Source organism: Tachysurus vachellii, chromosome 24, assembly GCF_030014155.1.
Source record: "Tachysurus vachellii isolate PV-2020 chromosome 24, HZAU_Pvac_v1, whole genome shotgun sequence".
Lineage (NCBI taxonomy): Eukaryota > Metazoa > Chordata > Actinopteri > Siluriformes > Bagridae > Tachysurus > Tachysurus vachellii.
The window spans coordinates 14,171,315-14,186,314 of NC_083483.1; the positions used below are offsets into that span (position 1 = coordinate 14,171,315).

Consider the following 15,000-nt stretch of genomic DNA (forward strand, 5'->3'; position numbering starts at 1 on the left):
AAATGGATGAGTCTTAATCAGCTCCTAGATCAGTAATCAGGTTGTTCATCCCGATTAGGGCCGATTTAAGGGCTAAATTCATGCACTGCATTGGAATGTTAACTACCAAAATATCCCATAATGCTCACTTATTAATGTTCACTGTTTCTTTACTGAAAATGACATCATATTCCCTGAAAAAACTGGCAGATGAACTCTCGTCTGGTAACGCAAGTAGCTTGGGCGGTGGCGGTGGTGGCTCAACTGGTTAAGGCTCTGGGTTGTTGATCGGAGGATCGGGGTTCAAGGGGTTCAAGGCCCAGCACAGCCAAGCTGCCACTGCTAGGCCCTTGAGCAAGGCCCTCAACCCTCCCTGCTCCAGGGGTGCTGTAGCATAGCTGCCCCTGCACTCTGACCCCAACCTCCTCAGTTGGGGTATGTGAAGAAAAGAATTCCACTGTGCTGTAATGTATATGTGGCGATAATAAAGGCTTCTATGCCCCGTTCTATTGTTATGGTTGTTGTTTAAATGGCCACGTTTATAGAAATTATGTATAGAAATTAAATATTAGTCCTCACCAAAGCCCCAACTCCGGTAGACCGCCTAGAGAGCTAGAGAGCTAACTGAGAATTACCCAAAAACTGAGAATGTGGTTCAGATCACAGTGGGACTTCCTGTCATCTCTACATAGTAATAAAATTTCACAGAGTAGCCAAGCAATTGAATGTTCTGCAGGCGGCCATCTTGGAATGGAAAAAATGGAATCAGTTTGCTCACTAAACCAAACCTCAGTATTGTGTCGTTGTTATGATCGTGATAAGCAGATTCATGAGGTGATCTATGATCTTTTTTACTTCTTTGAGCCAAACGAAAGATAAAAAAAAATTGATCAGGACAACAAGCATAGAAGGCTAGCATGTCAATACGCCTGAAGGATATCCATTACCGTCATGATCGTATGGAACCGAAATATCAAAATTTTAGAATTGTACCATTTTAAATACATAAAAAACTTAGAAAGACATTTGCTCAAGAGATAAAGTGGAAGTGTTTGCACATAAAAGTACACTGCTATGAGCCAGATTACTCTTACTTAAAGGCTTTAAACAGAATACCTGCTAGACAATAAGTTATTAGCATGAGCATATCATCTAATCATGAACTCATCTAAGGTTCGGTCATAGTCGCAGACTGGAGATAAACTATTCAGATACACCACTGATGGCTGTAGAGCAGAAATTCTGAAGATTGGGATATTATCCGATGTTAGAACTCTACAACAGAATCCCGAGCAGCAAGCGACCCAGCAACAAACATTCATGACCCTAGCAGACCTCCAGTCATTGAACAATGGTTAAATCTCATTTGCAGCTCAGCTCTGGGTCGCTAATCCAACTCCAGATTTGAATCATCTCCTGAGGACTCCTGGGATGCACCAGCATTAAGCTCTGGTAGATACAGGCATTCTCTTTGTACTTTTCCTCTATGTTAAAAGTCCTAAATCCTGGGTGCTTCTCCGGGACCAGACCAAGCTTCTGCAGGCACATGCCTGTGTAGACGTCATCGATGGGAAAGAGAGAGACTTGTTGAGAGATGTTCCTCAACCGGATCCCCACGTCAGAAGAGTAAAGGAAGCCTCCACCGCCCGCATATGGTGGATAACCTCCAACAAAGAAACTCTCAGGGATGTAGTACTTTAGCCTCTTGTCCCGGTGCGGTCCGGCTCTACTGATCACGTCTCCGACAAATAAATCTCGTGCCTTTGAGTCTGAGAGTCCATCGAGGAAATTCAGGATGTTTCGTGTGTTCAAGAAAATGTCGTCGTCACCCTTGAAGATGAACCGAGCCGAAGGGCAGCGCTCGGCTATCCAGTTAAGGAAAAGCACTTCCTTCAATGTGAGGTTGAAGAACGTGTCACGATAGTCCCACTGAAGCAAGTCACCATGCAAAGATGCTTCGTAATGAAGCATCCCTGAAACGTTTGGAAAGAAATCACTTCGTGGTGTTGTGCCCAAGAGGAAAACGGTTGCCACGCGGCGATTGCTCAGGATCCCGGCGCGTCCCCAGGACTCCCGTATAGCCTGTCGCCGATCAAAATGAGGGGTCAGCGACTTCACAGCAAGCAGCAGGAAAGGCGATTCAGAACACACACCTGGGGCAGCTAATAGCGTCGGGTAGGACCGGCATTTCATATACAGCAGGAAATCTTTGAAGCGCTGAGGCAGAGAACTGAAATCCTTAACCTCTGCGGTTACTGTAAAGTTTGGTTCGCAATGTTCTCTCTTGGCGGTGGAGTTCATACGAGTGGAGAGCTGCATTTCCTCTGTGGTGGCAGCAGCAGTGCTGGAAATGATTAATGGGTTGTTAACGTATTCAAGAACCTGCTGCTTGCGGTTCCAATAGGCGTCGCTGTTTTCAGGCTTTTTCCAGAATTGCTCAGATGGAACGATGGGCTTTGTGGCTTCCCAGTTGGAATAACTCCGTGACACCTCTATCAGAATGTAAATCAGGAAGTTGATCATCATTATCACTCCAAGGATCCTGGTTTTATTCCAGCTGGAATATCCCATCTTGGGTATACACTTTCCACCTGGAAAAAAAAAATTCAACAAAATGTTATCACAAAGTCAACAAACTTTACACTGTGCAGTGCCTTGTGTCTCTCTCAGGTCGCCTGAGCTACGGTGGCCGGGAAGTGCAAAACACATTAACAAATCAGAAAACACATTAACAAATCAGAAAACACATTAACAAATCCGAAAACAAATTAACAAATCAGAAAACACAACGACAAGTCAGACAACCCAGAAGAGGTTGGTATAGTTTGTGATTGGAACACGTACCGATCATTGGACAAGACACCTGTCACTCAAGGTATACATGAAGTTCAACAGTCTGCCGCAGGGAAAAGTTGGAATGGATGGATGGAATGGATTACTGTGGATTAATTCTGTTATTTTCTTATATTTAAACGGAGAACTTTACACATTACACATAAGATTCCATACCTGTATATCTTGAGTGACAGGTGTCTTGTCCAATGATCGGTAAGTTTCCATTCAAAAACGATACCTACCGTTTCCGGGTTGTCTGACTTGTCGTCGTGTTTTAGGATTTGTTCATTTGTTTTCGGATTTGTTAATTTGTTTTGCACTTCTCGGCCACCGTACTGAGCTCTGTAAAACATTCCATGACCTGAGATTCAGAGCAAATTTCAGAACAAATGGAGAGCCAAAGTGTGTGGCTTGATCTCTTAACAACTGTGTGGCGGTGGCCTGTTGTGGTGGCTCAAATGGTTAAGGCTCTGGGTTGTTGATCCTAACACCACCTAGGTGCTACTCTTGGGCCCTTGAGCAAGGCCCTTAACTCTCTCTGCTCCAGGGCCATGGCTATGACCTCATCTCCTAAGTTGAAATATGTGAAAAAAAAGCATTTCACTGTGCTGTAATATGTATGTGACAAATAATAAAAGAAGACTTCCTCTTGGACTATGATATCATCATCAGCATGTCGAAGATAACGCAAGATAGCAGGCCATTCTAAGTGGCGCCACTTCCTAAAAGTACAAAACTGCATTTGTGAGAAATCCTGGTGCAAAATAATTAACCTCATTATGAATTTACTGTTCTGGCCTAAAGCATGGAGGCTATACATAGCTATTAATACTCAAGGGGTTCGGATGGGTGTGGGCATCTTTAGCATTAATAGCCATGGGATTACTGATTAATTACCATAATGTTTAGCTCGATTTTTTAATTATGTCACTTTGTAGAAGCCAACATTCTGTTTTCCTATTTAAGCTTAGACAAGAATTTATAAAATTGAATGCGGCCTAGAGCTTTCGCGCCACATGCACCAAATTCGGATATGTTGTACAGCCTGGTCAACATAAAGTTGTTGACATCATGTAAACATCTGAAGTTTGTTGCTATTACTTTTCTAAGCGATCCAAGTACCGGTACTTCCGGTACCGGGTCTCAAATTTGCCTTTTTTCCCCATAGACTCCCATTATAAAATTTGGAGGTTTATAACTGGGCAAGCTTTCGAACTTTCTACACCAAACTCGACCAGCTCCTTTAGGGTGATACTCTGAACAAACTTTTAAATTGGTGTACCGACTAGCTTTCCGGTTGTGCCGCAGCCCCGCCCCCAAAATATGCAAAATCAAAAAACTTTTTACAACATGGACACGTGACATATCAAAACACTCTGAACAATGAGGGGAACTTCCTCACGGGTATTCTGATGACGTCACGTGATGTCACGTGAAAATAAAAGATTTTGCACAACATGGGCATGTGATATATCAAAACACTCAGCATAATGAGGGGAACTTCCTCAGGAGTATTTGGATGACGTCACATGCTCGTCTCCACTTGCCTCCAAATGTTTTGGCACCCTATCTTTCTGTCCACTTGCCTCCAAAAGTAACACTGACCCTTATGTCCACTCGCCTCCAAAAAGCACCAACCTTTTGCGAATACTTGCCTCGTCAAAGCCAACATCAAAGTTTGACGCGACAAAATTTACAAATCTGGTTATTATTTTAATCGAAAAACATTGTACATTTGAACCTGTACATTTTACGGCTCTGCAAAAGAAATAAAAATTTTTCAGTCATTTTTTTACCGCTACACCACCACACCCCAAACTATAAGTAACATGATTCTGTTTCTCAGGACCACACAAACACCGTCAGACCACAGAGAGAGATGAGAGAATGACGTTATCAGAGGTTCGTTCCTGAAGTTGCTGGCTTTACTCACAGCTGGAACAGAAGCTGGTGAAGGAGCAGGGCGGGCCGATGCTGAGCTCCATGAGCGAGCCGGAGATTCTCCACTCGGACCCGAAGCGCTGGAGAGTGAGGTTGAGTTTGTGCCGGAACGGATATGGGACGACCGTCTGCATATCAACTGCTTTATTCCTGATCTCTCATTCTTTTCTTACTTCTCTTTAAGCTCCATGTGTCTCATGCTGTTACCCAACACTTGCTCTGTAATAACCTAATTTGTCTCATGTCCTTGGTGATGATATTTTGTTTGTCTCTTGGCTTCTTGTTCAACTTTTCTCTCTGTCTGTCTCTCTGTCTGTATCTCACAGTAGAGCGGTGTCATGTGTCCCTGAGTCATCCGACCTCATGCTTTCAATTATAGGGTTGCGTGTGAAACAGAGAAACAGAGGAAGCCATAACAGCCACAAACAGTCACCTGCTTTGGCCTTGTATTTTCTCAGGGTAAATTGTACATTCTTCATCACATATGACAGAAATATTTAATACCGATTTTTGGGCAAACTGACAGATTTTTTATTTATTTTTTTAAAATATGGTGTTTGTTACATTTTCTTACCTGCTATTGGAACTTAATCCATTCACTCATTCACTCATTCACTCAGAAACTCAGAAACTCAGCCTTCAGGGAGAATTGACCTTCTGATGATCTCCTGGTGAGGTTGTAGGTATCAGCGGGTCAGGACGGTCAGGAGGTCCGTTCTGTTATGAGGACAGAGAGCTGGACGATTCCTAACGTGTCTTAGGAAGTCTGTGAGTCTGTAGTGAGCTTATTTGTTGACCATTTTTTTAAGATAATGCTTAAGGACACAAGGGAAGGAACACGAATGACAGCAAAAACATCACGAGTGAACAAGAAACTGAGATGTATTTACTGAACACTGAAGGTTTATGAAAGTGTGAAGAAGAAGAAGAAGCAAAACTTGGGCTAATTTATTTCTCGGCCGTTCTGTCGGTTCATGAAGCTCATCAGTGACAGCTGTGTTTTATGTGATTACACACAGCAACACGTTCCCTAGATTTAAACTGACTTTGGTCCGATATATTTCATGAATGTACACAACACTTCAGCGGCAGAGATTGAGAAGCCTCACTCACTCACTCACTCACTCACTCACTCACTCACTCACTCACTCACTCACTCACTCACTCACTCACTCACTCACTCACTCACTCACTCACTCACTCACTCACTCACTCACTCACTCACTCACTCACTCATCTTCTACCGCTTATCCGAACTACCTCGGGTCACGGGGAGCCTGTGCCTATCTCGGGCGTCATCGGGCATCAAGGCAGGATACACCCTGGACCACCAGGATACAAACCAGGATACACCAACCCATCGCAGGGCACACACACACACACTCACACACTCACACACTCACACACTACAGACAATTTTCCAGAGATGCCAATCAACCTACTGTAAGAAATGACAGAAATTGTACCCAAATTCCACTCCAAGGTTCACACCTAAAAGAGCTCATTCCTAAAAAGGTTTAAGTATCATAAGGTAATACGTTTAGGACTCTAAACGTATAAACTTGATTCAATTATAAATATGGGAACGGCAGCAGGACATCAAGCATCACCACGAACAAAGGGTCTACGTGACTGTGATTACCATTTAAAGTGACCATTTTGTTGATAACAATTGTAACAATACCAAGACAAGGTGTACGTGATCATGATTAACATTTAAAGACAATCAGCTAGACAACAAGGTGTAGCCCAGCCATTTGGGAGACATTTAGTTCTTACACTCAATACACATTCAAAGTGGAACTTCATTTAAATTACCAAAAGGGAAAACTGTATATAATGCTTGAGCAAGATTTGCTCAGGGTTCTTGTTGACTCCGATGAACCCAAAGTACGTCAGGTATTTTGTCACTGTTATGCTGGTATAAACTTCTTATTCTTCATTAAGATCTTCACCATCATCGTCTTATTTTTACACTAAGCATTTTTTATTTCTTACATTGGCGAGCCACCCAGCGAGGAAAAAGAAAGTGGGGAAAGGTAAGAAAAGTGGTATTTTCTTCTTTTACGCTGTTTTTGATTCAGGGAACCCCCTCGTTTAAAAAAACCTAGAAAAGAAATGTTTTAGTGTAGAATAGAACATAGAGTAGAGTTTACTGATCATACGCAGGAGGAGTTATTATTATTGTTAAGCCTATTCTGTACATTTCTGTTTAAGATTCTAACAGAACTGAATCAGCCCGACGCAGTGTGGCAGTTGAATTATAGCTAAAAGTGTTTCTAAAGTAAGTGAAACAGTAATAGTGTAATAGTGTGGTGTTGTCTGTCAGACTGTAACAGTGTTTTAAACTTACGTTTTAAATCCATGTACTGTGGTTCAGTAAACGGGTAGGTTTTAACGCAAAGAAACCCGACGTACCGTGGTTTTGTCCGAAGTACTGAGACAGTGTTACACTAACGTTTTAAGTCCAAAAGTGCTGGAGCTAAGAAGACTGTTTTAAAATATAACAAATAAAACCTGACGTACTGTGGTTTTGTCCGACGTACTGTGACTGTGTTAAATTTTAAACTGTTTGTGAGTTTGTGAGTGTTACTGTTTGCGACTGAAAGTGTTTGTGAGGGTTATTGTTTGTGAGTGGTACTGTTTGTGACTGTTTGTGAGTGTTACTGTTTGTGAGTGTTACTGTTTGTGAGTGTTTGTGAGTGTTACTGTTTGTGAGTGTTACTGTTTGTGAGTGTTTGTGAGTGTTACTGTTTGTGAGTGTTACTGTTTGTGAGTGTTTGTGAGTGTTACTGTTTGTGAGTGTTACTGTTTGTGAGTGTTACTGTTTGTGAGTGTTACTGTTTGTGAGTGTTACTGTTTGTGAGTGGTACTGTTTGTGAGTGGTACTGTTTGTGAGTGTTACTGTTTGTGAGTGTTACTGTTTGTGAGTGTTACTGTTTGTGAGTGTTTGTGAGTGTTACTGTTTGTGAGTGTTACTGTTTGTGAGTGTTACTGTTTGCGACTGAAAGTGTTTGTGAGGGTTATTGTTTGTGAGTGTTAATGTTTGTGAGTGGTACTGTTTGTGAGTTGTGAGTGTTAAGTGTTACTATAGTTGAACTCAAGGCCAGACGGAGTGTGTCTGTGTCCGAAGCAGTGAGACTTTTTGAGTTCAAAAGCCGGAAGTATTGTGGCTGTTTTGTTCATTTGCATCCGAAGTACTGGAGCTGTGAATAAATAGACTAACGGTTAACTAGACAGCTTGTAGTCACAGAAACTGTGTATAGTTGTAAGACTAAGATTTAAGGAAAGCTGTAAGTTTGTAAAAATGGTACAGCTGACAGTCAAGTACATCGCTAAACACGGTTCTCAGGGAATGTTTGATGGAGTAGAGAACATTGTTGATAAACCGTATGAGTGGGCTATTTCTAAGTTTGAAAATGATCCTAAAATGCCCAAGAGCAAAAAAGGACAGATTGCCAATGCACTGCAAGCAGTTCTTGCATCGTACAAAGTCACTAGAAAGACTTTAAATGTATTAAAGGCTGAAAATGAGCGACTGTAATCTAGACTAGATGAAGGGATTATCTCTAAAAGAGATTGTTCAAAGATTTAGAGGAAGCAAAGTCTGCTTGTCAATTCCTGATAAAAAAATGGCACAACTGAAACTAGCATCAGTAAGACGTGTGTATGTGGCATGTGGAGTAATCAGGTTCCTGAAATGTTAGACAGTGATGAGAACTCAGAAAGAGTTTCTCATTCAGTCAGCAGTCAATACTCTGACTGTACAGTTAAGTTCCCCATGGCTAGAGTTCACTTGACTACAACAATGTGTGCTAGTGAAAGAGCGGAGGAACCAATGACCTCTACTATGGTCAGAGGGTTTAAACCCAATGGGCTAGAAGCCGTGATTAAAAGTATTGGTAAATTTGATCCTGTCAAACAAGATCCATTAGACATTCTAAAAGTTTTCGAGCTATATGTTGACATTTACAAATTCACAGATGGTGATGTGTGTGTGTTGTTAACTGTGTGTTTGACTGACACTTTGTCTGGAGCGTTAAATCAGAAAGTCAAAACTAGAACTGCCAATAAGTTAGAGAGGAAACAGGCACTGCTCGAAGTCCTAGGTGTAATGTCCGTTGACTGGGATAAAACATCGGATGTGCACATGAGGAAAGGGGAGCATCCCATGGCATTTTCAGAGCGATTATTGGAGACATTTAAAACTTTCAGTGGCAATCCTGACATCACACCGAATGATGTCAGTTTTAAATCTGCTTTGATTAACAAGTGTGACTCACTCACCCGTTCTGCTGTGTCGATGTTTGTAACCCATCTCTCTCATTATAACGACATCATTGCTAAAATGACACAGTTTTTCAACAACAATGCTAACTCAAAGAGATCCCATCATGTTTCAACAGTAGGTGTTAAAAACCTCAGTAAGAATAGAGCCAGCCAGGAAAAAAAAAAAAAAAGAGACCGACACTACTGGAGATAGAAAGGAAAGACTACCCTCGTGTAACCCTGATAACCTCCTGGTGTGTTATTCATGTGGCAAAGAGGGACATATTTCAAGGGAATGCAAATTTTCCCTTAAGAGAACAGACCCCAAAATGGATTTAAACCAGTTACAGGCTACAGTAAACAGACTGAGAAAGGAGCTCAAAAATCTGTGTAACTCATTACCTGTTTTTCACCAAGCCAATCAGCAAGTTTGGCAAAGTCAGAAAAACAAAATGTATTCTGGTCAGAATGTGCACCATCACAAATTGGAAAGTAGTGATGACGTTGTGGTAAAGAATTACCAAAATGAGGGCCCATGGTCTGCTCACTGTGAGAGACTAGGCAGAGATTCATGTCATAAGCTCTGCCACAAAACTAAAAACCAACAACCTGGTAAGAGATCATTCCACATAGATCCATTAATATCATAAAAATCTGATAGCAGTCATAAGGGCCATGTAAATAGGCAAGTTTATGTTGTACGTGTTTGTAATGTTTTTTGTGTTCTGTGTTTAAAAAAAAAAGTTGTGGGGGGGTGGGGTGTATAAATTCATTATGTTTTCAAGTGTTTTTCAGGTCAAAAAGCAGAGAACATCTTCAAGTCGTTCCTAAGGTATCACAGTGCTGTTGCGACCAGTTCATCACCTCCTCAGAGAACATCTTCAAGTAAATAATCTCAAGGATTAGAAAGGATTTGAAAAATTGTTTGAAAGGAGTCTAAGCATGGACAATTTGGGAATATTACAGAAGAATGTATTAAAGAATGGACTTTAAGGACTTTTAGGTTTATCACACGGTTACTATCAAGAGAATGGCGAGGACTGGACATAGAACGCTGTGACAGAACTACATTGGTTTAATTTGCACATTTGATGCCTTGGAAACCATTATCTGGGGCACACCAGACTAATTACAGTATGAGGCTTGTGAAATCTAACACATGTCCACAATAATATTACAAGAGTAATAGTTAAACACAGGAAAACGTGTCACCACAACTCATGATCACTTTTCTATCTTTGTTAATGATAACCACATGATAACACTTGGTCCGATTAAGGTGACTTTACTTTGTATAATACCAGAGACAGATCGGTTCATAGGAAAATATTACTTTCCATATGTTAATTTCACTCTACAGACAATGTCATTGAATCCAGCAGACAATTAGTCTTTGAGGAAGATGTACCAGAATTTGATTTTCATTCATTCATTCATTCATTCATCTTCTACCGCTTATCCGAACTACCTCGGGTCACGGGGAGCCTGTGCCTATCTCAGGCGTCATCGGGCATCAAGGCAGGATACACCCTGGACGGAGTGCCAACCCATCACAGGGCACACACACACTCTCATTCACTCACACAATCACACACTACGGACAATTTTCCAGAGATGCCAATCAACCTACCATGCATGTCTTTGGACCGGGGGAGGAAACCGGAGTACCCGGAGGAAACCCCCGAGGCACGGGGAGAACATGCAAACTCCACACACACAAGGTGGAGGCGGGAATCGAACCCCGACCCTGGAGGTGTGAGGCGAACGTGCTAACCACTAAGCCACCGTGCCCCCAGAATTTGATTTTGAGTTACCAAAATATATAATAATATGTTATTATAGAATATGTTAATGTCATTATGTCATAATGCAAAGAAAGGATGACCATATTGTCAAAGCTCAACAAGGTTCTTGTAGGAAAAGATAATGTTTTGACTAAACAAATGCATGATGATAATTTGGTTATTGCATATTATGATCTGATTTGAGATGTAACTTTCAAAACTGCTGTGTGTGTATGCATCTTTGTCATTCTTTGTCAATGCATTATGTTATGTTGTATGTGTACCATATTGAGATGGCAGATTACAGATAATTCAATGATCAATGTGGGACGTTCCGGTTGGCTGTGATGGTTTCTGAATCCTGTGATGGTTTCTGGTCTCTGCTCCAAACCCAAGTAATATTTTACATAGAACCAAATTTTATGAAAAATCTGTGATAAGTTTGCCTTATGGAATGGAGCTAAAACCAGTGTGCGTGAGGTGAAGTTTCTATGACGGGTAAGATTCTCTGAGGGCCAGCGGTGTATAAAGTACTAGAAAGCAATACTTGAGTAAAAGTACAAGTATCGTACTAGAAAAAGACTTTGGTAGGAGTGAAAGTCACCTTTTAGAATATTACTCAAGTAAAAGTCTTAAAGTATCTGATATTTAATGTACTTAAGTATCAAAAGTCATTTTCTGATATTTAATGTACTTAAGTATTTGAAGTAAAAGTAAAAAGTAAAATTTCAGTGATTTTCTGTAGGTATAAGATCAGGGGCGGTTCTAGGGTCTCATCTTTAGGTGGTTTTTAGTCCTCAGTGAGAATTTAAAACAAGAAGAGTTTTATATTATATATTATATGACTACATAGTAAGCCAAAAGTTATGGGATTATTTAAAATGGCAAAAGTGGACACCAAAATTTTATGCATGATGTAATGATGCCAGTCTCGAATCAGATCAGTTCATGTATGTGTGCATTCTCTACAAACAGTGTGTCCAATGAATGCAGTCATTAATAAATAAATATTCACAAGACAAAGAACAACTCAATAAATGTTATTTTTATTTAGTATTGAATGGATTGTTTGCATTAATATTTTGTTTGTGCTACAACTCTGGTAATAAGAATAGTGAATTTTCACTGCTTTTGGTTGCCGTAATTGCGGCTTTCAGCCGATTAACGTTATAGATAAACGCCTCCAGCTCTGACTGCGCGTCCCTGTGCTTCTCCGTAGAGAGTGTGGAGCGTAATGTAATCCAGGAGCAGTGATTCACCAAACCTCCCTTATTGCAGTCGCACACATTTCTTCTCATTTTATATTGTAGTAACAAGTAACGAAGACGCTTAGTGGAAATATAGCGGAGTAAAAGTAATACATTTTATCTCGGAAATGTAGTGGAGTAAAAGTGAAAGTTGACATAAATTTAAATAGCGAAGTAAAGTACAGATACGTGACATTTCTACTTAAGTACAGTAACGAAGTATTTGTACTCCGTTACATTACAACACTGCTGAGGGCCGAAGGGGAACAACCTAAGGCAGGGCTTCACCGACACTGGGCACCTGCCCAAAATGGGAGGTGTGAGCTGTATTAAGGAAGTGATGTGATGCTTCAGGGCCAAAAGCATCAAAGGGGGGACTGTAAGAAATTACAGAAATTGCACCCAAATTCCACTCCAAGGTTCACATCTAAAAGAGCTCATTCCTAAAAAGGTTTAAGTATCATAAGGTAATACGTTTAGGACTCTAAACGTATAAACTTGATTCAATTATAAATATGGGAACGGCAGCAGGACATCAAGCATCACCACGAACAAAGGGTCTACGTGACTGTGATTACCATTTAAAGTAACCATTTTGTATGGTCACTTTGAATGTGGAACTTTATTTAAATTACCAAAAGGGAAAACTGTATATAATGCTTGAGCAGGATTTGCTCTGGGTTCTTGTTGACTCCGATGAACCCAAAGTACGTCAGGTATTTTGTCACTGCTGTGCTGGAATAAACTTCTTATTCTTCATTAAGATCTTCAACATCATCGTCTTATTTTTACACTACGCATTTTTTATTTCTTACACTACCATGCATGTCTTTTGACCGGGGGAGGAAACCGGAGTACCCGGAGGAAACCCCAGAGGCACGGGGAGAACATGCAAACTCCACACACACAAGGTGGAGGCGGGAATCGAACCCCCAACCCTGGAGGTGTGAGGCGAACGTGCTAACCACTAAGCCACCGTGACCCCCAGGAGAAACTTAAGGTGTTCAAACTTCGTGAAAACTTTGGAAGATCTTGTAATTTTTCAAATTGGCTGCAGACTCGTTGACATCATCGCAACACGCATATAGCACCCAGCTCTGTTCCGTGCATGTACGTGGAACATTAGTACAGCTCTCATAGAAAGTCATTACATTACATGCGTCTTCACTGGTAGGGATTTAAAAGAAGAATCCTATGCTTGGGATTTCACCAATTTCAGTCATTTTTAACTTTTTTTTGGGATGTTTTGGATGCAACATTGATAAAGCATTTTCAGAACAAAAGGCGAAGGGTAACATCATAAAGAAAAAAAACCCAAAACAAAACATTTTCTGCGGGTGTTATTTAAAGCATTGGATAAGGAAGGAAGCTTTATCTCCAGAGATAAGGGTGACGTAAGTCTGAAAGTCAAAATAATCGTCTCTAATCAGACACTTGTATTTAACTCTTTTTTTATGTCGAGCAAAATAAATGGAGTTTGCTTCTGCTGTGTTGTGTCCATGTTCAGCACCGAACGTCTTTGTCACGTCTCACTCCACAGTGATGCGTAACATGAAGCTCGTATGAACTTAGACACTCTAGAATTTGTAGTGTTACGTAACTATTTGTGTTTTTATCTAGTTTACTAGGGGGCGATATATATACGGTTTGTTTTTTTTCCACACGAATGTTCATATTTTCAAAGTAAATGTTGATATCAAACCCGTTTCCGCTCTCTGAGATGCTCCAAGTTCTTGTTCGTTAGCCTCTGAAATTTTAAGTTGTTTATCTTCAATCTCAAAAATTCAGTGTTACGTTATCAGCAGAGGGACAAACACACGTTTCGCACCAAAAGCCAACAGAATCCTGACTCACTTTAGATTAGTAACTGGCTACTTAACCAGATGTTTTGACAAATGACACAAGACAACGTATATTTCAGTAAGGAAAATTGCAGTAAACTAAGCAAATTAAATATGATTCGCTTCTTACGAATACATGTAGAATAGCAGATTTAGAGAGCTGATGGTTTAAGTTCAGGTGGCATGGTGGCTTAGTGGTTAGCATGTTCGCCTCACACCTCCAGGGTTGGGGGTTCGATTCCCACCTCCACCTTGTGTGTGTGGAGTTTGCATGTTCTCCCCGTGCCTCGGGGGTTTCCTCCGGGTACTCCGGTTTCCTCCCCCGGTCCAAAGACATGCATGGTAGGTTGATTGGCATCTCTGGAAAATTGTCTGTAGTGTGTGAGTGCGTGAGTGAATGAGTGTGTGTGTGTGCCCTGTGAAGGGTTGGCCGTCCATGGTGTATCCTGCCTTGATGCCTAAGACGCCTGAGATAGGCACAGGCTCCCCGTGACCCGAGGTAGTTCGGATAATCGGTAGAAAACGAGTGAGGGAGGGAGGGAGGGAGGGAGGGAGGCTTCTCAATCTCTGCCGCTGAAGTGTTGTGTACATTCATGAAATATATCGGACCAAAGTCAGTTTAAATTTAGGGAACGTGTTGCTGTGTGTAATCACATAAAACACATCTGTCACTGATGAGCTTCATAAACCGACAGAACGGCCGAGAAAGAAATTAGCCCAAGTTTTGCTTCTTCTTCTTCTTCTTCTTCTTCAGACTTTAATAAACCTTCAGTGCTGCAGTTATAATGTGCGATAATAACCTGACGCTGAGGCCATTAATAAAATCATCTGTTAATGTCTTTTATCTGTGAGAAACAAGCTGTACCCTGTAGCTTTATACTTTGTACTGATTGAATTTATGGCTCTTTATCAGTGCTTTTTATTATCCATGAATTTATGCACCGGTCTTTAACAAATTACACGTATTTAACCATTACACAGAGGTAGTTACTCATTTACTTCTATTTTTTCATGATTATGTGATGAAAGATAATTTATTTCATCAATGTTTGCTGACTCATGATAAATACATCTCAGTTTCTTGTTCACTCGTGATGTTTTTGC

The 15,000-nt window shown here is 40.9% G+C and overlaps 1 protein-coding gene across 2 annotated transcripts in view; it reads right to left on the reverse strand.

Annotated features, from left to right (window-relative positions):
- b3gnt2a (UDP-GlcNAc:betaGal beta-1,3-N-acetylglucosaminyltransferase 2a) overlaps nucleotides 1–15,000 on the reverse strand; it is a 19,548-nt gene that overhangs the window by 2,056 nt on the left and 2,492 nt on the right. The window contains exons 1-2 of one of the 2 annotated variants that reach the window (XM_060860844.1): nucleotides 4,748–5,003; nucleotides 1–2,570 (exon numbers count right to left, since the gene is read on the reverse strand). The exon at nucleotides 1–2,570 is cut by the window's left edge and continues 2,056 nt beyond it. In XM_060860844.1, coding sequence (XP_060716827.1) covers nucleotides 1,342–2,570; nucleotides 4,748–4,889 — 1,371 coding nt within the window. In that variant the 5' untranslated portion in view covers nucleotides 4,890–5,003 and the 3' untranslated portion in view covers nucleotides 1–1,341. Of the gene's footprint in view, nucleotides 2,571–4,747; nucleotides 5,004–15,000 lie in introns of those variants that run through there. The other variant, XM_060860845.1, reaches the window with a different exon arrangement.